The sequence below is a fragment of the Pygocentrus nattereri genome, chromosome 19 (genome assembly GCF_015220715.1).
Source record: "Pygocentrus nattereri isolate fPygNat1 chromosome 19, fPygNat1.pri, whole genome shotgun sequence".
In the NCBI taxonomy this organism is placed as follows: domain Eukaryota; kingdom Metazoa; phylum Chordata; class Actinopteri; order Characiformes; family Serrasalmidae; genus Pygocentrus; species Pygocentrus nattereri.
Window position 1 is genome coordinate 10,298,791 of NC_051229.1, and position 27,111 is coordinate 10,325,901.

At 37.8% G+C, this 27,111-nt stretch overlaps 1 protein-coding gene across 2 annotated transcripts in view; it reads left to right on the plus strand.

Annotated features, from left to right (window-relative positions):
• The first annotated feature begins 19,745 nt into the window (after positions 1–19,745).
• The window catches only part of LOC108413631 (natural killer cell receptor 2B4-like), a 31,142-nt gene continuing 23,776 nt past the window's right edge, over positions 19,746–27,111 (plus strand). The window contains exons 1-3 of one of the 2 annotated variants that reach the window (XM_037531111.1): positions 19,746–19,811; positions 23,027–23,320; positions 24,125–24,315. In XM_037531111.1, coding sequence (XP_037387008.1) covers positions 19,757–19,811; positions 23,027–23,320; positions 24,125–24,315 — 540 coding nt within the window. In that variant the 5' untranslated portion in view covers positions 19,746–19,756. The remainder of the gene's footprint in view (positions 19,812–23,026; positions 23,321–24,124; positions 24,316–27,111) is intronic. The other variant, XM_037531110.1, reaches the window with a different exon arrangement.

Consider the following 27,111-nt stretch of genomic DNA (forward strand, 5'->3'; position numbering starts at 1 on the left):
AAATATAAGTCAAGGAGAAAATGGATCATTTCATTTACTGAAGAACAAATATCACCTATGTGAAAAAAGAACTTGAGCTTCATCTCACAGACTGACTGGACATTCTCCTTCTGGATTTTCTAGTAGAGAATTCATGGCAGCATTAATTGTAGTAACTCACCCAGGCTGTGAAGCATCACCATACCATACTGGAGATAACTGGACACTCATCTTCCAAAACCTTTTACTTTAACTCATCGTTCCACAGAATGCTATTTTAATTCTCTTAATTTGCAATGGTTTTGCCTTACAATGCTCCAGTCTCTTTCTAACGGTGGAATTATGAATACTGACCTTATCTGAAGTGACCAAGGTCTGCACTTCCTTAGATGTTTGTCTGTGTTCTTTTGTGACTCCCTGGATGAGTCCATCACAGGAGGAATTTTCTCCTTTTGGAGATAATGGCTCTTACTATGGTTTGCTGGAGTCCCAGAATTTCAGAAATGACTTAGTAACTCTTTCCATGTCATGTCAGCAGTTTTCTTTCTCCTCTCTACCAGAGTTTCTTTTGATCGTGGCATAGTGTACTGCGTGTTGAAACCTTTTAGCCTAGTTCACATCACTAAAAAGGTTCTATTTAAGTGATGTTTAGATTCAGCAGGGCTGGCAGTAATCAAGCCTGGATGTGTCCAGTTTACTTGATCTCAATTATCAACAAATTGGTTAATTGGTTGAAGTAAGGGTGCTTGTACTTTTTCATAGAGGACCAGTTTGAGTTAGCTACTCCTTCTATAAATGAAATGATCCTGTGTTTTGTGTTTACTCCGGTCATGTTTGCCTTGTATGAAATTTAATTTGAAGATATGAAACAACTGACAAATGACTCATATGGCTGTGCTGATGTCTCTCAGGTCTCTGTAGTGCAGCCTCAGCTCTCTCTCGGCAATATTACTTTGTGAATGAGAGTAAGACTTGGTTGGAGGCTCAGAGCTACTGCAGAGAGAACTACACTGACCTGGCTACTGTAGACAACATGGAGGAGATGAAGCAGCTGATGGCAGCAGTAGATCCTACGTATTTAGATGATTTGTGGATCGGGCTGAACAAGGCCCCCCCGAGACGCTGGGGCTGGTCTTCAGGAGAGATCCCACAATACATGAATTTGGAAAGTTCAGAACCAAACAGTGGAGATAGAGATGGACTTTGTGCAGCAAAATATCAGTTTAGTGGATGGATTGATGCTCAATGTACAGATGTTTTGGAATTTGTTTGCTACAGCGGTGAGTTACGATATTTAAATTACAATAAATAAAGTTGTGATGTGAAAAGAAGTGATGAAAATAAATAATAAATGCCAAATAGTAAGATCCTTCAACCACTTTTTTACTTCTGCTGAGAGAAATTCAGATTTTTTTATAATTTCAGTATAAATTGTTTAAAGTTTTGCAAAGCTATAAGGAGTGTTTTGAAGGAAAAACTTGGCAAAATACATTTCTTTATAACATTAGTGTTTGTAATGTTAATGTAAGATCAAGTAGTCATAATGTCTGTAATGCAAAGATGACCATTCTGTTTGTTCTGTCAACCAGTGAAGTGATATGTAATGTTTTTCCATGTAACATCCTGCATATCTTTCACAGTTGCAGCCAGAAGATACTAGCTTACAAAAATATATTCAGAAATACATTTTAAATCAAAGACACAATATTTGAAAGATTGAAAAGATTTTGGTTGAATAGGGTTGGCAATGGTGCCTTGGTGGGTGAACAACATATGGTCTGCTTTGTCATGCATTTTGTGTTATTTTTTATTTATTTATTTTTTTAAAGTTGTGTTAGTAATGCAGCTGAATTGAATTAGGCTTACAAATCCAATCACACACACACACACACACACCTTCTAAGCCGCTTCTCCCTCAGGGTCGCGGGGGGTGCTGGAGCCAATCCCAGCCGTCATCAGGCAGAAGGCACAAATCCAATCAGATGTATGAAATTGGTTGGCATATATTTTATTAGGCCCTGTTGAAAGGAGGCCATTGTCACCCTTTGACATTGTTCATAATTTTAAAGATGAGACTTAAATTATACAATTTATGTGGCATTAATGACTTTATAAAGTTACATAGTCAGAAATTGGAATTGCCTGTGTTCATTAACACATGGTTTAAAAAGATAAGCAAGTTTTAAAAATGTGTGAGAAATAACTTTTTCTGTGTGTGTTTAGAACGGCCAAAAGAATAGCAAACAAGACAATTGGAGAAATGCTCAGGATTATTGCCCACAGTACTACACTGACCTGGCCACCATTCACAATGAGCAGGAACTTCAGAACATTTCAGATCTTCTGGGCAGTGTAGAATACGTATGGATCGGCCTCTTTTTAGGCAACTGGAAATGGTCTGACCAACGAAGCACCTCATTCCGCTTCTGGGAAGCAGGACAGCCCTGGAGCCCCACAGGCAATGATAACTGTGTCAGCATAAGGACTACATGGAAGGGAAAATGGAATGACGCCCCATGTAATACAAATCTACCAAAATCCTCTCTATTGCGCTCCATAGTTCAGCAAAGAACAATAGTTTTTACATTTACGGCATTTGGCTGACGCTCTTATCCAGAGCGACTTACAATTTGATCATTATACATAGGTAGGCTAAGGTGGTGTTAGGAGTCTTGCCCAAGGACCCTTATTGGTATAGTGTAGGGTACTTGCCCTGGTGGGGGATTGAACCCCAGTCCACAGCGTAGAAGGCAGAGGTGTTAACCACTACACTAACCAACCGTTTTTTTTGCATTTAATTGAGATTTTAAACACAAAATACATTCATCCCAGAAAACTGATGCAAAATTGCTCATTGTGGTGAATTCCATTTAAAATGAATGTAATTTTGCTTGCAAAAAATGTACTAGCAAATGCAAGTCTGACTGTGCCCTTTGACTGAGAACTTGACCAAAATACCCCATAGCACGCTGTGTTAAGTGTGTAAGTGAAGTAAGTGGCTTGGGCTGCAGTAGACTACAGTCTGAGTGCCTGGTGTTATAAAATAAGTTATATAATATGCAAACAGTGCCATAATGGATTTACATGGAACTGACAACGGCATGAAACACTGTGTGATACAAAGCTGCCTTTTACGTGTTACAAAGGTCAGTGTGAAGCCTGTTTTTCCAAAGCAACAGTAAAATGATTCAGCAAGAAAAGCTGGCTTAAACCAGAGTTCTTATTCAGCCATGATACCAACTACAGTACTTTGCAAACATTAATGATCATCCTTCATTTATTTAATTTGCGTTCAGTGAAATTCTTTCAGTACAGGATCTGTATTTTTCTTGGATATTAAATACATTCAATGCACAGCTTCCATTCTTTTCAGGACTTACTTCCAGTCTTTCAAAGAAATCTGCAGGGATATTTTTTAATCTCCAAAGCTCTTAGAATTCTCACAATACAAGTAATCCCAAATCACACATGTAGACTTAGCTGTTTATATAACTTTGCTCCCCATCCAAGGTGTCTAGTTTTGGTGTTCTAGTATAGTTTTCTCCTTCTTTGTCTATTTTTTATTCTCAATAATGCTTCTTGAAAGCTACACATTCTTTCAAACCCACAGCACTGAGTTATCTTCTCACAGCTGAGGGAAGGACAGAAACAGATTTGAAGCAAGAGCAGAGCTGGGTTTATCTCAATGCTGTAAGTACTGTTTATCTGATATGGACAGTTCTACATTTGTTAGGAGTCCCATTTCTCTGCATCTCTGATTAATTTTTTAACTCAAAATTATTTGAACTCACTTATTTCTCGTCATTTTTTTTTTAAGTGAATTGTCTTCTATCTACTCACCTCAGAAATATCTCCTGAAAAATTAGTAACCGAGTACTGTACAAAAGGACCCAAAAGGTTTATGACTGCAGCATGAGACAAAGTGTTGAGAGATCAGGTCTTCGAATGTTTCCATTAAAAGGGTAGTTAAAGTACCTCTTAACGTGCCTTGGCCCGCCGATGGGCTAGAAATATGTCATAATTAATATTTGCCAGTGTTTATGAATAATTATAGGCTCAATATAGACACCCAATATGTCATATGAAAGCTTAGAACCTCTGCTTGCCAGCTATCTAGCCAGTTTAGCTGTATTTCCTTTCAGAAAATAAAAATCAAATTTGCTAACAAGGTATAAGTTTTATTAAAAAATAATTTTTTTTTTAATATTTGCGGTTTTTATAAATTCGTATTTTATCCAATGTGGGCATGTTATATATCATTCAAACCGTCTGGCTCTCCGGATTACGATGCGATGATCCGTTTTACTACGTACGACGTAGAGTTTCCGAACAAAAGAGTGCAGTATTTCAAAGAGGAGACTTTTTTTTCCCGGAAACTGAGCAGCTGTGCGTAATGGCCACTGCCGCTATGAGATGCACTTCACACACAACTCACATCATCGCTTACCTCTCCTTGTTGGCTTTAAAATGACACCACACCTGTGTATTTCCAACAATGCATTCGGTAGTAATCCTCTTTTTTGTGCAAAGAGAGCTTGAAAAAAAAAAAAAACAGAAGGCAAAAATCTTTTACGTCTAATTTAAACCCATATTAAAATATGTTCTCCTTGGGCTATCGATTTCAAAAAAATCGTAAAAGCGTAAAGCGGAGATTCTCCCCTTTCCAACGACACGTCAATCAGATCAATCAGGTGTCACGTTAGGCAGACGCGCAACAGGGGAGGCGGGATATGAACAGGAAGATTAGCTCGGGATAACACGCCGAGAGCACAGCAGGCACGGTGAACACTGCGGTTGCAAAAAAAAGTCCTCGCTGAACTTGAAAGGCTAAGTGACACAGAGGATGTCGTGGAATCGGAGAGCAGCGATAGCTACTACGCGGTGGAGGAGGCCTTTCTCCGGGGAGAGGACCCTGCTGTTGACGAGTACGTAACCAAACATTTCTTTTTGAAATTTTATATATATTATATATAGTTATAGCTACATTACTTTTATTTTATATTAGAACATCCAAACAAACAAATAGGATCGATTCTGGGTCAGGTGAGGAGTGGGAGCCTGCATTTCCTAAACGCAGTAGGTTGGTCACCCCAACTCCAGCTGCATCTCCCTTGCCTGGAACCTCCACCTCCACCTCCACGCAGAGACCAACTGTGAAAAAGAAGAAGGCACAGGGAAGGCCAAGCTCATCAGGTGCTACTCTTCTTTCACCAAGAAGGCAAGTTGGGAGTCCACCTCAGGTCTTGGAGCAGGATGAAGAGGACAGGTGGCATGATATCACTGACGAGGATGAAGAACCCAGTCTCGTGAGATTTCTTCCCAGGCGACCACAACTTTTGCCAAGCACAATATACTCACCTCTGCAGTTGTTCCAGCTGTTTTTCAGCTCTTCTGTTGTCCGAACACTTGTGGACAACACAAACAAGTTTGGAGAGGTTTCAGCTGCAGCTGGAAAGAAGATAAAGTGGGCCGCGGTTTCTGTTAGTGAATTTTATGCCTTCATCGGAATCATTGTGTACATGGGCTTGGTGAAAGTGAAGAGTATCACGGATTTATGGTCCAAGAAACAGCTGTACCAATTTCCATTCCCGTCCACAGTGATGAGCAGCAAGAGATTTGCTGCTATTTCAAGCAATCTCCATCTGTCTGACCCTCAGGAGGATGAAGAAAACATGAAAAAGAAAGGAACTCCTGCTTATGACAAACTATTCAAGATAAAGCCCCTGTACACTGACATCCTCTCAGCATGCCGCAGTTTTTTCCAGCCCAGGAGAGAATTGTCCATAGACGAATGAATGGTGGCTTCTAAAGCAAGAAGTGGACTGAAGCAGTATATGAAGGCAAAGCCCACTAAATGGGGCTACAAATTGTTCATCCTGGCAGATTCAGCAAGTGGGTACACATGGAATTCTTTTGTGTACGAAGGGAAAAGTGCCTTCACATCAGGAAAAGGACTAAGCTATGATTCAGTCCACACACACTACTGGATTTTTCACTGCTTGGCCATGGATACAGGGTGTACATGGAAAATTTTTACACCAGTCCAACCCTTTTCACTGACCTACTGCAGAACAACACTCTTGCTTGTGGTACCATTCGTTCCAATCAGCAAGGATTTCCACACACAAAACGGAATGATCTTCCAAAAAGGGCAGAAAGAGGAACCATCCGCTGGTACCGACATGGAAAGCTGCTGTATGTCAAATGGATGGACACAAGAGAGCTAACCATGTGTTCTACAATGCACAAGGCCTACAAAGGGGACACAGTGAGGAGAAGGGTGAAACACAAACAAGGCGTGTGGAGTACCACCTCTGTTCCCATTCCGGCTGCTGTGAAGGACTATAACAAGCACATGGGTGGCGTCGACCTTTCAGATGCACTGATTGGGTACTACAATGTCCTCCACAAGTCTAGAAAATGGTACAAGACATTCTTTTTCCATTTCATTGACATCGGAATTGTGAACAGTTTCATTCTGCACCAACAACTGTCTGACATCCATGGACAAGCCGCTCTAACACAAAAAGCATTCAGAGAAGCCTTAGTGATAGAACTCACAAATGTCATGAAAAGGTCTGAAGAAGTTGCAGGACCTTCAGGCCCATCCAAGCAGCCAGCCCAGGAGAAGTGCATGCCTGCATTCTTTTCTGATGATGCTACTGCAGGAAGGAGAAAATGTGAAAACTGCGAAAAAGAAGGGCAGCAAACAAAGACTCCATTTTTCTGTGCAAAATGTGGCGTGGCGTTGTGCCTAGTACCAACACGCAACTGCTTCAAGCAGTGGCATGATGAAAAGTAAAAGAAAGCATATGCAGATATATAAATAGATATTGTACATTATTTTTATATCTTTTATAATACTGTTTGAATTTTATGTAGCAAGGCACAAATGTAAATAGTTATTGTACACAGTTATTTTTCTATCTTTTATAATACAGCATTTTATGTAGCAAGGCACATTCTACTACTATTGTATTGGGGTGTTGTGTGGGGTGGGGTGTTGTGTTGTGTATTGTACATAGTTATTTTTATTGAACATAATTATTTGACTTTTATAATACAGTTGAAATTGTTATTATAACAACATTTTCCTGAGTAAAACAACCAAAATGAATCTTCTGCCTCATTTCACTTCTTTATTGGTTATTGATCTGGTTTGGCTTTAGATTTTCATCTGTGGTAAAGGTAAAAGGTCACTTGGAGACGTCAAAAAGCTACTTGGAGTGTGGTTGGATGACAGTTTGTCAAATAATGTAAAGAAATACACCATAGGATGTTGCCATCAAGAGTAGGTAATACATAAACTTTTTTTCCTGCAAAAATTGTTAGAAAATTAGTTTTTTTCAATTTGGAGAGGTTGGGGTCCTTTGGAGACTTCAAAGGGACACTTGAAGAAACTTCTGTACACTATCTACTCTAGAGTGAATAACTTCTGATCAGTGAGGGTAATCAGTTTAAAATTTTACATGGTAAAAATCTGACCCCAAGGGGCAAAATATGGAACTGCAAAAACATGTCATGGACATGACCTCTTCAGTTTATGGTCCCTAAAATCTAAAACAAAAAAAATTTTGAGAAGCGCCTGTTTTTTTTCCCCTTCTTTTTTGCCATATTTTGGCCATTATAGTTTAATTTCAATAATTTCAAGTGTTTTTAATTAATTTTGTAAAGGCTTTTGAGTAATAATACTTCATAAAATTGCCTCTGGATTACATAATTTTTTTGAGTAAAAAGCATTAATATTTGGGTATGTCATTTCAGGCAAAAATAGGCTTGGAGCTTAACAGTGTGCATCACGAAAACAAGGAGCAGGTAATGGCACCACCCTGAGCTCGCGAGAGAAAAATGGAAAGGTTTTCCATTTGTGCAAGAAGAGGATGATGGAGAACGATAAGTGTGATTAATGTAAAGTTAGTCATGTATATACGAGACACAGGCAATCCCAGTGTCTAGCTACCAAGGTTGTGATTCTGGGGACATGTTCCCAAAATTATGTGCAGCCAGTCAGGGTTAGAAACAATGAATAGCTAATTGAGCTTTAAGTTAGGAAAACCTATCAGCACTCTGATCCCATATCGAAAAGGAAGGGTCAGCAGTAAGAGCAAAACCCCAGGGAACGGAACTTTTAGGGGGGTTTGAGAGGAGACGGTGGAGAGGGAGAGTTGGAGTTAGCGTTCTCAACCAGAAGATAGCTCAGCTTCTAAGTTTGTGCCGGCCTTGGTCAGAGAGACAGGTCAGAATTAGCTAGACACTCCAAGATCAGTCTATAGACCTTAAGTTTAAACCACCCTCAGAGAAAAAAAAAGGTAATGTTTCTTGTCTGCTGAAGAGAGTTAGTTAGTTAAATTAGTGTCACCAGCCTCAGAACTCTGATTGCACTCAGAAACTTGCTATCAAACTGTCAATAAGTACTCCTGTCCAGACTTAGTTTAATTCTCTACAGAGACTCTTTCAGGTTTAAGTTTCCAGCATCTTCCCCCTGCCTCAGATCATTTAACTGAACCACTTTACGCGAACTATGTTATCCTTTTAAATTTTATTTTTAGTTTTATTTTATTTTCTCTTATTTTCATTGAATGTAGTCCAAGGTAGTTTGATATTTAGGCAATAAACTCCATTTTATCGAAGCATCCTTGGTGCGAGCGTCTCTCTCTCTTGCCCTGGTCTGTAGACTTCGAATATATCCAGGTTACTCCACACCCTCATCTAAAGGTTTTTAGCAATAATAACGTTAATATTGCATCAACCTCAACACAGGTTAGCTACTGAACACACAAACACATTATTTTTTTTTAAGCCGGTTCTCCCTCAGGGTTGGCAGGGGACTTGTTTCAGAGGATGTGCTGGAGCCTATCCCAGCTGTCATCGGGTGGAAGGCAGGACACACCCTGGACAGGTTGCCAGTCCATCGCAGGGCAGACACACTACTGAACAGATTTCTTAAATTCCACCATCAACACATCTAATTTCACTCAACACAGATTTGAATTATCAAACAAGGAACTGAAAGCATGTTACAGATCCAGGTGTATATACAGTGTGTCAGTAGAAATGTTTACTGTCCTGGGCTTATCAGAAGAGTGATAGCTTTAGGAGGACAAGATCAACTTAGATATTAATTGAAACGCCAGGATCAATATACAGGGGGTAATATGATTCAAATATAATCAGACTAATTGACCTTGCACAAAAGTAATTGTGTCTTTTGAGCTTAAATTTTAAAAAATGTAGGAGATGTTTTTGGGTTTGTGTCAGTTTGAGTGTAACAGTTCACTGAGATTCAATGAAATGAAATCCTTTCAGTCCTCCTTCAAGATATTCTGATCAAAGGATGGTATTTACATCCAGAATCTATATCCAGGGAAAACGAACATCACAACTTATCTTTACAGGTCTTAAGTACATTTTAGAGCAGAATTAAAATGTACAAGGTAATTTAACTTTAATAAGCCACATTTACATGAGTTTGCTATAGAAAAAAATGCTATGTTCTCTCACAAAAGCCTGTTAGCCAGTTGAATGATTATTTTTTTAATAAAATAAATTTAAAAAAATTAAATAAAAAAAAGTTAAATGTCAGAAAAAAATAAACAACACTGGACGAGGTAAGAGACTTTACATTTCTTTTCAGGGTGTGACATCCAATGTCAATGGCAGTTCTAAATGATGGTGCATAATCGGAACATAAACAAGGGAATACGCACAACTGTAGTGGAAAAATTGAGTTTTTCTGTTAGCCTATTTTTATATTTATATTCCTGAGATGTTGATTCAAATGTTGACTCATATTACTGAGGAGCTCTGAGTTCAGAAAAGTATTGTAGGCAATTCACTCCAGATTTATTATTTAGCAGACTTGTAAAAACTATGAACATTGCAGATTCGTACTGAATTAAAATCATGGATCTCATCAGTAATCAGTCAGATTACAGCATGTCCCCACGTAAAACTAATCCAGCTCAAATAGGGCTTACATCAAATTTTGCTTTGTAACTGGAAGCAGTGGTGAGGCTATTCTCTGTTCCTTTCATTTTTAAACGCTATTCAGAATCACCAACTAAAGTCAACTGGACATAAATGAACTATATCTTTTTGTAGTATTATTACATGAAAATATATATTAAAAAACTTAAAAATAGCATTCTGCTTAAATTTTTAAACCAATGTACATTCACAAGTAAACATTCAGGGTTCCAGCTTGGAAAAGGATGGCATGCCCACGCCAGGTAAGGAGAAAGGACATGCCTCAGGTGGAAGAGTTAAAGTATCTTGGGGTGTTGTTCATTATAGGAAGAGGGATCGTGAGATTGGCTGCAGGCTGAGACAGGAGGCAGCAGTAATGCAGTCACTGTACCAGATTATAGTGGTGAAGAGGGAGCTGAGCCATAAAGCGATGCTCTGTTTACTGGTCAGTCTACATGCTGACCCTCACCTATGGTAATGAGATGTGGGTAATGATCAAAAGAATGACATTGCGAGTACAAGCAGCAGAATGAGCTTTCTTCGCAGGGTGGCAGGCTACACTCTACTTGACAGGGTGAGGAGCTCGGCCATCCAGAAGGAGCTTGGAGTAGAGCCGCTACTCCTCCACTGAGAGGAGCCAGTTGAGGTGGTTTGAACCTCTGATCTGGATGCCCTCTGGACGCCTCCCGGTGGGGGTGTACCAGGCACAGCCTATTGGGACAAGACCCTGAGGTCGTCCTAGGATCCGTTAAAGGGACAATATCTCCAAGTTGGCCTGGGAGTGGCTTTCCAATGTTTTCACTGACTAACATAATTGTATTTTGTAAATATTGATAAATTTAGAATCTGAGGCTTGTAATACAAGAAGCTGGGAGAGAGGCATGTTTACATCGCCTTTCCATCCGTGAACATCACTGTCTGATTCTCTTCTTCATGATGTGCCATACATTTTCAATAGGAGACAGATCTGGACTGCAGGCAGGCCAGTCAAGCACGTGCACTCCGTGTAGCAGACTTGAAACAGTGGTTGAGACCAGGCACGCACACCCAGGAAGTGGAGATCTGAAGGTTTACTTCTGTACAAAAGTAGCATGGGGCAGTAGTAAGCTCAGGCAGCCAGAATAGCGCTCTCGCACTCCCCATACAAGCATCCACTATGCTTCTCTTATGTTCACAAAACATGTGTAATAAATTATAATGTAAACATGTATGGCAACTGAAGATTAACTAAAATTTAAACTGTCTATAATTGATTTCAAGTTACAATGCTTAAGGTATTGTAGATAATCACTTAAGCTACTGAACTCTGCTGCTTAATTTAAGCATAAATGCTGTAAACAACAATGCCACCAGATGGCGCTTCGGAAACATGGACAAAAGGAACGGCATTAATACAACTAAATATAGCGTCTTAACCAACATTTTAGAGCCCGACAGATCTCGTATTTCATTTAAATCCACTTTACAAACACATAAGGCATGAACATACCTGCACAAAAGTAGCATGGGGCAGTAGTAAGCTCAGGCAGCCGGAATAACACTCTCGCACTCCCTATAGACAGTCAAACGTGAGCTAAACATCAAAGTTCTGTTCAAATTCATCATACATTTATCACACACCATTTAAACACATTCTGTGTCTCTAGCTTTACGTTCTATGTGCCGTCTTAAGCGAAATTCATTTTTATATGTTTAGTTAGACATTTTAGGAGGAGAGCTATTCAGCACGTCTTACCCACACAAGCTTCCACTCTGCTTCTAACAACCCGGCAAAAACTGCCGCGTGTGCTTACTCTGGGTGTCACAGTAATTAAGGCCCCAGCTACAACGTGCAGGAGGAACAAAAACTAAGAGAAAATGTCTCACTAATTAACTCCTAACTTTTCATTACACAAAGACATTAATTAGAAAACTGAAATAAAGTTTTAGTGAAGTTCACATTACAAACCCCAAAATTATTACAGCCAAAAAAAAGTGAATAAAAAATAAAAATAATAACCTCAGCTACACGTGCTGTTGTATAGCACACAGAATGAGGCCTGGCATTGTCTTATTAAAATAGTCATGGACTGTCCAGGAAGAGACGTTGTCTTGATGTCTCTCTAAAATTCCAATATACACCTCTGTACAAATAATAACAAGAAGAAGAAGATGAAAAAGAAGAAAAAAATGAAGAATCTTTATTCATATGGTACTTTTCATGCCAGACGCAGCTCAAAGAGCTTTACAGAAAAATCTTAACAGTAATAGAGGAAATTATAAGCATTAATTTAAAATCATATAAGAAAATGACACAGATCAAACTAAACAGATAAATACCAAGATACAGAGTTTTAGACGGTAAGTTAAAGAGATACATTTTTAGATGCTTCTTAAAAGTAAGCACAACGCTTGAGTGTCTGATATAAGGTAGAACCGAGTTCCACCATTTAAAAGCATAATAACTCAAAAAGGCCTCTACATGTTTTCTGGTCTTTACAGAAGGTATTTGCAGAAGGTCAGCTTCACATTCTGTGAAGCTAGTGGGAGCTTAAAGGTCATTTAGAGATTTAAAAATTAGTAGCAGAACTGAAATGTATCCTGAAATATACAAGTAGCCAGTGCAGTTCTTTCTAAGTGGGAGTGATGTGATCTCTCTTTTTTGTTTTTGTTAGGATCCACGCTGTTGCATTTTGTTTGAGTTGTAAGGGATGTATTGTTGTCTTAGGAGGTCCAGTAAGAAGATCACTACAGTGATCAACCCTGCTTGTAACAAATGCATAAATATGTTTCTCTGCATGGCTCTGAGACAGAAAAGTCTGGATTTTTAGTGATATTTCCCAAATGATAAAAAGCTACTTTAGTATCTGCGTTTACATGCAGGGTAAAACAGAGCTCAGAGTCTAGAATCACTCCCAGGTTTCTCACTTATAGTATCCAAAGCTAAAGAACTGAGCTTCTCTTGAAGCAGCTTTTTGACTTTTAGTGTCACAGATCAGTATTTAAGGATTTTGACTCTTTGGTGATGGAAAGGTTGACAGATGAGGTCAGACAGGAGGCTCCATGGACCATGATGTTTGCAGATGACATTGTAATCTGTGGTGAGAGTAGAGAGCAGGTGGAAGAGAATCTGGAGAGGTGGAGGTTTCCACTGGAGAGGAGAGGAATGAAGCTCAGTAGAGATAAGACGGAATACATGTGTGTGAATGAGAGGGAGGCAGGTGGAAAGGTAAAGATGCAAGGAGTAGAGGTCGTAAAGGTGGATGACTTCAAATATCTTGGGGCAACCATCCAGAGCAATGGACAGTGTAGAAAAGAGGTGAAGAAGAGGGTGCAGGCAGGATGGAGTGGGTGGAGATGGATGTCAGGGCTGATGTGTGACAGAAGGATAGCAGCAAGAGTGAAAGGGAAGGTTTACAAAACAGTAGTGCGTCCTGCTATGATGTATGGTTTGGAGACTGTGGCTCTGTCTAAAAGACAGGAGGCTGAGCTGGATGTGGCGGAGATGAAGATGCTAAGATTTTCGTTGAGAGTGACAAGGATGGACAAGATTAGAAATGAGCAGATCAGAGGGACAGTGAAGGTAGAGCAGTTTGGAGATAAAGCCAGAGAGGCCAGGTTGAGATGGTTTGGACATGTGTTGAGGAGGAATAGTGGATATATTGGTCAAAGAATGTTGGAGATGGAGCTGCTGGGTAGAAGGAGAAGAGGTAGACCTCAGAGAAGGTTTATGGATGTAGTGAAGGTGGACATGGAGATGGTTGGTGTAAAAGTAGAGGAGGCAGTGGATAAGGCAAGATGGAGGCAGATGATCCGCTGTGGCGACCCCTAAAGGGAGCAGCCGAAAGAAGAAGAAGAAGGAGAAGTTGTAGAACATTTTGTGAGATCCACTGATAAATATCTGACACACAGCTGGTAAGCCAGTCAACAGAGTCTTGATTGTCAGAAGGAATGGAAATGTATGGAATTGTGTGTCATCAGCATAGCTAAAAGCAAAGACCCTAAAACTGAAATTTGAGGGACTTCACTCCAAGTGAAGTAAATTCTTTTGATGACTAATTTCCCAGTAAAACCATGAACTATCTACTAATATGATTTAAACCATTTTAAAACTTTAAACCATTTAAAACACCTGTAGTATCACTCTCACCTGTAGAGGTCATGACCTCTCTATCAACTCCATCTGTTATAATGAAACATGTGAGAAGACAGAAGTGACATCTGCTGGAGGCGTTGTCTTTTTGCTGTCTGTCAGTGGAGGCTCCATCATCTGTAACCATAGCAAGTTTGGAGATGGGAGACTCTTTGCTAATGAATGTGTGTACACAGATACACAGAGTATCTGTTGGTAAGTTATTTTCATGTTCTGTCACAAGTCAGTTGGTCATCATGTTTAATCCGACAGTGGGTTTTGTTGTGTGTGTTTCAGGTTTAGTGTCTCCCTCTGCTGGTGTTTCAGTGTGTTTGCTGAAGACTGTGCTGTATTTGATCATACTGATCCTCATGCTGTCTGCAGTCATCACTGTCCACATCTGGGAAAGACTGACCAAATCATCTTAAAGACATAGATGTGTTACATGTGTTTATTATGGCTGTTATAGTTACATAATGCCCACATAATGCTCTATCCTGTGCAATATTTAAAATTTTAAATTAGGCTGGCATGGCACTGAAGCAGAGGAGGTGGAGTTTATACAGGCTGCCCTGTGTTTAATATTATATCAAATTTTTGCCATCGTAGTGAGAGCACTCCAGGCTTTTTAAGATGCAGAGAAAGAAAAGACAGTGAGTTATGTTCATTTTTCGTAGCATCCACAACTGAAGTTTGGTTGAAAAAAAAAGGAGTGATGGGTGATCTCAGAGGCAGGGGCATAGCCAAGGAGTGGCCAGGGTGGCCAGTGCCACCACAGAATGATCAGAGAAAAGTTCTCCTACCTGCTCTCTGTGAACGGTTTTGCTTATGGTGAAAAACAATTCAAATCATGGGAGTTACTGATCAGCTGTAAGAGTGTGATCACGGTGGACAGCTTGATGTGATAAACTACTGTCCTGAGCAGGAGTGTTGCTTAAAATCTTAATGCCGGTCTTGGCCAGTTTGCTAAATGAGGCAGCAAAAGATTTAATATGTTAAAACACAGCTAACATCTACATCAGTATGGTACAGCACTTCAACTGTTCTGTCTGTGGATCACATGAATATTTAACCAGTATGACCGGATTGTCTAACAGTGAAAATAACACAAGCTAGTTAAGTTCCCTTATTAGTCTCACAAGAGGGAAATCTCACCTCTGCATTTTAACTCATCCATGCAGTGAAACACCTACATACACACGAGAAAACACACACACACACACACACACACACACACACACACTAGGGGAAAGTGGGCACACTTGCCTGGAGCAGTGGGCAGCCTGATCCACAGTGCCCTGGTAGCAGTTGGGGGTTATATGCCTTGCTCAAGGGCACTTCAGTCACATACTGTTGGCTCAGGGGATCAAACCAATGACCTTTCTGTAACAAGGCTGGTTCCCTGACCTTTAGCCCACGACTGCCCTAGAGAGAGCACACAGTATTTTACAGAACCCTCTTAAAAAGAGGTGCAAAATCACCCTCTGCTTTTCCAGAAGAAAAAAAATGCAGTTAAAAATGTGCTTACTTGGACAAAAAAATGGCACAGAATTATAACAACATTTATTGTTTGCTCAGAGCAGTGCTGCTCTGCGAGCTACAGCACTCTCAGAAAAAAAGGTACGACACTGTTCCCTGGGGCAGTACCCTTTTTGTCTCTGTGGTGGTACCATCCAGGAACATAACTGTACCATAATCCATTGAATTATATTTTCTAAGTTGTATTGACTCCACACACCCCGTCTCGTCTCCAGACTTTTATTTTAATGTTGTGTTCTAAAACATTAGTTTATAAAAAGATACAAATGTTGACTTTTCCACTAGGAAAAACTTATTTAAGGTACACAGTTGGACCTTAAAACCGCTGTTGCACCTTTGAGGTACATTTACATTGTTTGTAGCTTACTGAACAAATCATGTACCTGTATGATACCTTTATTTCTAACAGTGTATATGAACTAGGCTATGGTACTGTATGTGTTAACTATTTAAATTACTCAGCTAGAGTCATTTGTCATGTTATTCCATTGTAAGGCTTAATTACAGATCATTCTGGGGTGAATCCAGCATGGAACGCATTCAAGCTAAACATAATTCAGCTTGTCACCCAGCTAAACACTGTTCACTCTTATTGTTACCTTACTCTTTGCTGTCTGTCTGCTTTATCAGGAGACTCATGAGTAACCTATACTGAGAGCAGCCTAATGTCTATGACCTTAAATATTAACATCAATCCACTGTAATGCATTTAATTTACTTGGTTCACATGTTCATATAAGTTCCTCATGAAACAATAAAATACATCAAATAATTTTTTATTCTGACAAAGACTCTTAACGTGGAGGTGTGGCTATTCGCCTTCAGAGGGGATGTGTGTCAGAGCAAATCGGAAGTGGTTGTTGGGAGCTGGAAGCGAGAGAGTGCAGACGCAAGTGTAGAGCTTAGGCCTAGAGCGAACTGTTAGCTAAAATCGTGCTTATTGTATGGCATGATTGTGGCTGTTTAATAAAGCACAACTTGTGCATAAGCTTTGTGTCTCATTTAATAGCGATACATGCTACAATATACAAAGAAGACTTATAAACTTTTTACTTTTTTTTTCTTTAGCACAAGTGCAAAAGCTTAAAAATAACATGTAACAACACAGACAGAAACAATATCGAAAGTTCAGGGCGGCACAAGACCGTTAGACCATGAATATAGACAAGTTTTTTTCTGTGTGTTGCACATGCACACAAATCTGCTTACAATTTGAGCACAATTTGTTTGACTACCTCAGGATCAGGACAACTACATCAGAAAACACATCACAAGTACAAAAATGGTCACACTTGTCTTTTAAAGGTGTATACAGAGAACATGTAGGTGCATTTTAATGCCAAGTGTAAACAGGGCCTTAGAGACGAGACTCTCTGTCTTTTAGTAAGTCTCTAACTGACATGCTCTGTACCTGACGGCCTTTGCTGAAACACATCTACACAATCACACAGAAGTGAGTAGGTAGCATTACACATCTAATTAAATGAAGCAATGCATGTGTGTGGGAATAACATACATAATTAAAGAAAACAGAAAATGCATTCATTTAAACAGTCACAGGTCTTAAACAATCACAAACAGAAGTTCTAATAACAGGTGCAGAGCTACAGTGGTGGGTATATCAGATGTGGGTGTGTGTTGATTTGCTAACTTTAAAATACTGGGAGAATAATAAAACATAAAATGAGGCCGGTGCAAAAGTTATGTCAAATTGTATTTTTCTATGGGTTTTTTCTTGTTTATGCCATGTTAACTGCTGAAAATAAATATCAGTTGTGCACTAAATTGTGCAGAAAGATGCATACTTAAGTGTGTTCTCTGTAGACTTGCAATTTTTGAAAATTAGAGGATTTTACTTTGAAAATTTTAGAAATGTGATGCTTTAAGTGAACAGAATGGGAAATAGACTAAAGTGTGGTTATCACATTTAACACAACAGTGGGCTTTGTTGTGTGTGTTTCAGGTTCAGTGTCTCCCTCTGCTGGTGTATCTGTGTGTTTGCTGAAGACTGGGGTGTGTTCCATTATTCTGACCCTCATGCTGTCTGCATTCATCACTGTCCACATCAGAGAAAGACTGACCAAATCGTCTTAAAGACATGGATGGTGTTTCACAGTTTATTATAGCTGTTATATTTACATAATACTCTATTCTGTAATTTCTGATTATAATCTACTCTACAGTATAGCTGAACTAAACAGGCTCTCATCACTTACTATTATTTTCTACACAGACTTTCAGCATCACTGTTAGAGCTTCTCAGAAGTCAGTAGACTGAATGTATTAGAACATTGTACCTATATCTTTTATTATATGTATTTAAGTGCATTTTTAACAACTGTTTATGCATATGCTTAGAAATACATTTGAAGATACACCTGCTCTTCACAGGAAGCTTGTTTAATTAGTGATGCCCCAAAGACAGTGCTTTTTAAGTGAGTGTTTGAATGGGCTTTCAAGTGAGTGTAAATGTAAGAAAAACATAGAAATTCCAAGAGACGTGCTAGCAGAAATAATTACATTAATGGTGGAACTCAGGCTATTTAAGTGAAGATTTTTGCGGTAGCTCTCTCAAATTTTTATTTTTAAAGCTTTTTTTGTATTTTTCAAAAAAGAAATTATGAAATTGTAGAATTATGGAAAGCATGATATTATTGTCCATATAAGCCATTTTAATTTTTGGCCTTTAAAGAACACAGAATGCTGCACAATCCTTTTTGCCAAAGGCAGAAGAGACAGAAATTCTAATGAAGAGAAACTAGACTAATCACAGAGGAAACAGGAACTGACACACCTTAAAAGTATTTTTAGTGTCATCGGCACCATTGCAATATAATCTAAAGACACAACACTCTCAGAAAAAAAGGCATGCCACTGTCACTGGGGCAGTACCCTTCTTGTCACTGTGGTGGTGCCCTCAAGAGTATATCTCAGTGCCTTTAGTCAGGGAACATAACTGTACCATAATCCATTGAAATGACATTTTCTAAGATGTACTGACTCCACACACCCCATCTCATCGGCAGGCTTTTTATTAAATGGTTCTGTTTTAAAAAATTAGTTTATAAAAATATACAAACGCCTACTTTTCCACTGGGAAAAACTTAAGGTACACAGTTGGACCTTAAAACCACTGCTGTACCTTTGAGGGAACATTTACATTGTTTGTACCGTGATGAAGGAATCATGTACCTGCATGGTACCTTTATTACTGTACAGTGAATGATGCTTGACTGTTCAGTTAATCAACTGAATGATCATTAAAGGTAAGTAATGCTATATAAATAATGTCTATGACAACTGTTTTACCAGTCCTTATGTGCTCATGAAAAATAATTAATACATAAGCAAAAATTGAGGACCTACTTTGTATTTTCATCTCAATAATAAATTGTAGTAAATTGCTTTTTAGTATGGAATATTCGTTCATGTTGTCCTTATAACTCCTGCATGAACATCAGCACATTAGTAAAGCTCTCTAAGGCAGCGAGGTAGTCCTTATAACTTCCTCCTTCACTGTTAAAGAGGAAGCATATCACAGTCTCTGAAATGGCGATGATGCCACAGCTAATCATGTTTCTCTGAACTCTGCTCTCAATCACAAGTAAACAAGTTCTTTGACATTCATCACTATAGAGGTTAAAGTGTATGACAATCATTTTGAGACAGACTAAAGAGCGTAATATGAAGAGCGTAAGTGATCGTCACAAGTGTGCCTGTTCAAGTGACCTGAATAGAATTCATTCAAATGTTAAGATCATTTTGAAGTGCGCCACACAGACATTTAAGACATCCTTAGGCATCTGTTAATGTCACAGGTGAGCTGAAAAGCAGGTTTAATCCTCCATACTGTTAATACACATAATTACACAGAGAGCTGATGTGACTAACCTCTATACAGTCGATCTATATCTTAGAAAAAATACAATTTTACACTTGTAAGATTGCTTGAATAGCAAAATGTGTCATACTAAGCTTCATTACTTAATGTCATGTATGTATATTATGATAATATGTTGCCTTTTAAGTGTACATACTCTGTCGCTTTCTCCTTATGACTGCATGAAAATCAGCATATTAAAACAACCTCTCTGAGGCAGCGAGGGGGTCTTTTAGAACTTCCTCCTTCACTGTTAAAGAGGAAGTTTATCACACTCTGAAATGGCGATGGTGCCGCAGCTAATCTTTGTTCTCTCCACTATGATCTCAGTCACAGGTAAACAATTCTCTGAACTTCATCACTATAGAGGTTAAAATGTATGATAATGTCATATTTGGGTTGGTTTGTCAACTAAAGAGTGTAACTGAATATTATTATTTAATCCTCTACACTGTTAGCACACAATCTACACAAGAAGAGCTGATTAAGATAACTAAAAATAAATGTCTATGATTAGCTTTAATTGAAAAAACCTACAATCCAACTCTCACATAATTCTTTTCACTTTGTAAAATTGTTTGAATGACAAAATGTACCCAAGTAAACCCAAATAAACACATTCTCTACAGAGAATCCATTTCTGCATGTTTTAATGCACAATTACTGTGTATTTGATGAATGAATGTAACATATTGAAATGAAACCTAAATCAAAAATGTGCCATGGCTTTTGCACAGGCCACTCTTTTTGTTTTATTTTTTCAAATATGTTCAATTCAGCAAATAAACAGTAATTGCGCACTAAAATGTGCAGACGTATGTCTCTGTAAAGCATGTGTTTATTCATGTTTACCTAGAAATTCAACAAAATGTCATTTGACCAGGTGTGTCAAAACTTTTTGCAAAGGACTGTATTTTAAATAACAAAAACAAAAGTGTCTGAATAAATGCTTGTCCTCACTGTATATATGAACATACAGAAAAGAGGCTAATACATTAGTAATAAACTTGCATCACAATACCTGTAAAATATAAAATCTATCACAATATAAAAACAATTTTTACTTATATTTTTATAATTATATTTTCTCATTTCTTATTTTTCCTCTCTCTATAATGTCCAGTGATATGTTTAGATTGGTTGGCAGTTCTGTTCAACCGGACAGCACCCTGTACCAAAGTTTGATGACTTGGTCTGGGTTTTAAACACAGCTAACAGTGTTGTAAAATATTATTTCAGTTTAAAATAACTAAACATTGCGCTGGTTATGAAGGCAGATTGGAGTTTAATAAGGAAACCTACAGTCTGACACTGAAGAACTTACAGAAGACTGATAGTGGACTGTATGAAGCAAAAGCGTTTTCAAGGAAATAACATAGGATCTCCACCAGTTTTGTCTTGTGTATGTGGTGTGTGTGTTGGGGGGGGTTCATCTTGAGAAATATGTGTGAACAATAAAGCTTGTTAGTGTGTAAATCACAAATGACAACGGTGTGTTGTCTGCGTTTCATTATACATTATACCCAAAGGTTAGGACACTGTGCAAAATGTAAATAAAACAAAATGCAACAATGTGCAACTCATTAAACCCTATATTTAATTGAAAGTAGTACAAAGACAACAAATCAAATGTTGAAACTGAGAACTTTTTATTGTGTTTTTTTAATATATGCCTATATTGAATTTGATCCCACAAGCACATTTCAAAAAAAGTTGGGTATTATGTACTAGCTGTCTTAGTACTATGTACTATGTTGTCTTTCTATGAAATATAGGGTTTAAATGATCTGCACATCACTGCATTTTGTTTTTATTTTCATTTTGCACAGCGTCTCAAATTTTTGAAAATGGGGTTGTATTAGTGGGAGTTTTGTGTATAGAATGATAGAGCTTTCTATATGACAGCATGTGGAAAAACAGGTCTATGTGATGGTCCTTGTGTTTACTGTTATTTAAAACAATGTTTATCAGATGTGCAATGTGTGTGTATCTGGAGGTTATTGCCTGAACATTTTCCAAAATAGTACAATGTAAAGCAGCAGAAGACTGGCACCATGAATAGTTAATGTTTCAGCAGCATATTACTTTATTTTACATCCAAAACCCAGAAAACAAAAACAAAACTCAAAGCTGATTAGCTCTCTGGGGCCTTTAACTAGCTAAAGTTGAGTATCCCAGCTCATCAGTCTTTTAACCTGCTGGTGTCCTTATTCTGCTGTCTCACATGGTAGGGTCCATGCACTGCCTTCCAGAGGTGGACGAAGTACACAAATCATGTACTTGAGTTAAAGTAGAGATACCCAAGGTAAAATATTACTCCAGTGAAAGTAGAAGTACAAAAGTATTTGTCTTCAAATGTACTTAAGTTTCAAAAGTAAAAGTACTAAAAGATTAATTATGACTCTAATGTCCTGTTATCGTTTTTATAACAAGACTCGCTTCATGAACTCATTTTAGGTGAAAATCCTCCAGTGTCTCTCTTGGTAAGCCAGTCTTTTAATAGAACGTTAATTAATGAAACATTCTATTAAAATGATCATAAGCACAAAACACTGAAGGCAAACAGTTTCCATCAGGGAGAACCGAGTGGCTCTGAAATCACTTTTACACACAAGCAAAGTTTCAGTTTAAGATTACTTTGTAAATTAGTTACAAGCTGAAAGAAAAACTTGCTTTAAACTCACAAATAAGTTTTCCTTTACTATATTGATCTGTAGGCCTCTGTTCATAAACATAAACTAACCGTAACTAATTTACTATAAAATGAAAGTGTTTGTATGAATTCAGAAAAAAAGAAATATGCCAGTCACGACTGCATAGGTGTAAATATTTCTATATTGTGGTCTATTTACACAAAGTTAGGTTAGTTCATCATTTAGGTGACACATGTGCTCCCAGATTTTTATGCTGCTGCACTGATGCTGAACCATTCGCTTGCACTGGGTTGGTATGACCAACAGGTCAAAACAAGCTCAGAACAAAGTGACCGCTGTGCCCTGATTAGTGTTCTTGCTTTGCGCTTCTTTTGTTTTGATATGTTTTTATACATACAGAAACCAAAAGGAACGACAGATTTCTCAAAATGTAGTGGAGTAAAAAGTAAGATATTTGACTTTGAAATGTAGTGGAGTGAAAGTAAAAAGTCGCCCAAAATGGAAATACTTAAGTAAAGTACAGATACACGAAAAAAATACTTAAGCACAGTAACGAATTACATTTACTTAGTTACTGTCCACCACTGCTGCCTTCCCACCACAACTCGAAACTGTAACTGATGCCCGAGCAAGAGAGTGAAGGGGAGAAGAGAAAGAGACAGTGTGAGAAAGAGAGAGGCTGGAAAAAGATAATTTGTTGTGATGACGGTATTTCTTCTACATTAATTACTGAAGTACAGTTACTCTAAGAATTGTATATATGTTTTCTAAATAATGTAATATGCAAAAATGCAAACTGTCACAACATACAAAAACAACTTAACCAAACATAACAGACCTGCATATTAACACAACCAGAACATAACCAAATGCTCTGACTTTGTTTTCTCTCTACAGAGTCCAGTGATGTGTTCAAATTGGTTGGCAGTTCTGTTCAGCTGGGTACACAGCATCCTGTACTGAAGTTTGATGACTTAACCTGGGTTTTAAACACAACTAATGTTGTAAAATATTTTCCTCAGTTTAAAACAACTAAACATTACACTGGTTATGAAGGTAGAGTGGAGTTCAATGAGGAAACCTACAGTCTGACACTGAAGAACTTACAGAAGACTGATAGTGGACTGTATGAAGCAAAAGTGTCTGGTGACGTGAACAGAGTTGTTGCTGAGTACAGACTCTCTGTGTTGGGTAAGTTTTACAGAAAATCGATCAGTGAGAGGAAACATGCAGTCCTGACACAGCACTGCTGTTATTAAGATGCTGTAATTTTCTCTATTCCTTATTTAATCATGTACAATATTGAGTTTCTCTGAAGGCTAAGAAATGCAAGATGCACTGTACTGTCGAACACTTTAAGATGATTTTAACTGCATCAAATAAATCAAGTTCAGTAAACCTTGAGTTGAATTGGAAATGTGATAGGTTGGATTTTGCCAATTTAACTCAATTATTATGGATAAACAAAATTGACTTTTAATTTTGTGGAAATCCTTTCACAGTTCAATTAAATTTTGAGTGTACACAAGAGAAAAATACAGAGATGGAAAAGTTCTACATAATTGTACAATTGTTGAGATGTAAACAAAGCTGTGTGAAGTGGTTTGATGTGAAATGGTTTACTGTAGATAAAACATACAAAGTTTCTTTTCAGTGGTGATGATAGGAACCAGAGGTCACACTGCCTACAATAGCCGTTTTATCAGATTTGTACAACTAAGAGTGAACCTACAGAGGTTTTTAAAAGCATCACTGAAAATGATGGCAATATCTTCAGCCTGCAAGATTTGTTTGTTTAATTGGCTTTTGATTTTAACTATAACATTCTAAACATAGTTTAGTCTAATAACAATACTAATGCCCAGACGGAGCTCAGCTACTCTGAAAGATACTGACCAGTTCTGAAAGACTAATAATCTGTGATCTGTGCTGAGTGATTTATCACTGACTGACTGTCAGCATTACAGTGATGTGTCTGTACATCTTCTACCTCAGATCCAGTGGGGGCTCCAGTCCTGACTCTCCAGCTGAGCAGAGACACCTGCAACATCACTCTCACCTGTAGAGGTCATGACCTCTCTGTCAACTCCAGCTGCTATAGGGAAGCCTGTGAGGAGAAGGAAGTGACATCATCTGGAGGTGTCGCCCTTTCCCTGTCTGTCAGTGGCAGCACCATCATCTGTAACCATAGCAACCCAGTCAGCTGGAAGACGGATGTTTTGGAGATGAAACGACTCTGTGCTGATGGTGAAGTTATGAACACAGACACAAACACTGTTACCGAATTTTTTCATGAAACTATTCCAACAATAATCTGTAAGTATTTCTGTAAGCGCCTAATTGGGGAGATTCCAAAATCAGTTGCATGTTTGATTATAACACAGCAAATAATAGAAGACAGTATATAACAGCATTGCATCCAACGTCATCTACTGAAAAGTAATTTTTTCAATAAATAACGTCAGGAAGTAAGATATAGTGAGGCTGGAGTGAACTTTTGGAAAGAAATCTGTTAATGTGTAATGCATAGCTGTAGCTCATTAATAAAGCACAATGACTTGTGCAAAATGTTCTTTCATAGTGGTGAACACTGTAATATAAATAATGAAATAAATATGAAAATAAATTAACTGAAACAGTCTTAGGTCTTAAGGAAACAAGAAAAGCTCTAATAACAGGCACAGAAACACCGTCTTGTTTTTTTTTAATTGTCTGTCAGTTGGCAGTTCTCACTTTCCAGTATGAGGAGTGTTATTTAACACCATACAACAATTTCTTGTAAGGATAACGTCACTAAGCACCAGTACAGTACTATGTCAACCAGAATGTAAGATATGCTAATATTTTAACATGCTGATTGATATTTTTAAAATTAACACTTCAAGATTGCCAGTGTTATGTTAGTTAGCTTGGAAGTTACTAACATGTATTATGTATAATGTATAATGTATAACATGCATAAAATGAGCATGGACCCTAGTGGCTAGAAGAGATTTTTTTTGCTCATTTTTACACCAGGCAGGTCAAAGTGCTGTGGAGATTAGTGTTTACCCTCATCTAACGCTCTGAATTCAGTTCATGAAGTCCTTGCTAGATAGCTGATAAGCTGAATCAGCTGTTTAATGAGGCAGTGTGATGATGTTTCATCCTTGGAGGACTGGAGCCTGACATGTGTTTGACACTATCAAGAGAAAATGTAAATTTTACTTGACTTAGATATGATTCTATAACTGTAGATGTTTATGTGAGTGTGTGTGCAAGTAGACATCATCTTAGAGTCTGATAGTCTGATTGTGCTACATAGACTCAGTTACTGTGCTAATTAAAAACTAGCTAGAGAGCTTAGTTAGATAAGTCTGTCTCATTGAGTGTGTTTACATGCACTCAATAATACAACCATAAACAGATTTCTGCAGTTATCAGATTATTCAAGTGGTCATGTAAACACCATACACTTCTTTTTCATCACAGGAGGCAGACTGCATCACACATTCAGATGTTTTTAGGGAAGATAGACAGAGTTATGTGAAAAATATACTTTTATTAAACTTTCATTAAAAGCTCTCACAGCCATTTACACTAGGAGTTAATAAAAACTAGGGCATGTGCTCCAGTTAACGTCCCTCTGTATTTACTGTCATATTCAATAATGTAGTCGCCCCTGTTCACGTGACATTCTGTTCATTTTCTAAGTGAAAATAAAGGAACGCTTCTTCTACAGAGAACAAACATCCACACTATTTAATGTACAATTACTGTTTTTATTACTGTGCTGAATTTAACATACTGGAAAAAAGTTAAATGCAGCCTTTGCAAAAGTTACAGCACATTTTATATTTTATTGTTGCTGTCCAAAAAAAAAAAAGAAAATTTTCATTTTTTCACTTTCAGTTTTCATCTACATTATTTAAACACGACAGCTTTCTTTTACATCATATTAACATTTCATGATGAATGGACCAATAGAAATTCTCCAAACTTGTAATAATATCTCTTACATTTTCTTACATTAAAAGCAAACATTTTGTTTACCTTCTCCTTTAAAATTGCCACTTTAGAGATACTTGTTTTTGTTTTTTGGACAACAATGTCATGTTATATACAGCAAATAAACAGAACATGTTAGTTAAAATTGTAGGAAATTGTCATATTTACATTTGTGTTAACTTATATTCACTAAGAAAATCAACAAAACATGGAATTTCACCAGGGGTGCTAAAACGTCTGCACACAACTGTATGTTACACAAGGTTTTTGAAATATGCTTTTACTTTGAAAATGACTAAAATGTGATGCTTTAATTGAACAGGACAGAGAACAGACTGAAGTGAGAAACAAGTGCGTAAGCTCATTTATATCACAATTAACACAACAGTGGGCTTTGTTGTGTGTGTTTCAGGTTCAGTGTCTCCCTTTGCTGGTGTATCTGTGTGTTTGCTGAAGACTGTGGTGGGTTCCATTATTCTGACCCTCATGCTGTCTGCTGTCATCACTGTCGACATCAGAGAAAGACTGACCAAATCGTCTTAAAGACATGGATGGTGTTTCACAGTTTATTATAGCTGTTATAGCTGTATAATACTCTCTATTATAATCTCCTCTAATGTATAACTGTACCCAGCCAGCTCTCATCACTTATTGTTTTTTGTAAGCTGTAGTGCACAGACTTTAAGCGTCACTGTTGTAGTTTTTTAGAAGCCAGCTGACTGAATGTACTACAATATAGTATGTTGTTTTATTAGATGTATTTAAAGGCATTTGTAAATACTGTTCATGCTTATGTTTACAAATTTTGCTAAAGATAAATCTGCTCTTCTCATGAAGCCTGTTTAATCAGTGATGACACAAAGACAGCTCATTTTATGTGGAAGAGAAATTGGGATTTTAAGTGAGGTTAAGTGTATGAGCAAAATAATATTGACATTCCAATGAAGTGCTATCATAAATTATTATTGTAGTGGTGGAACTCGAGCTTCTGAAGT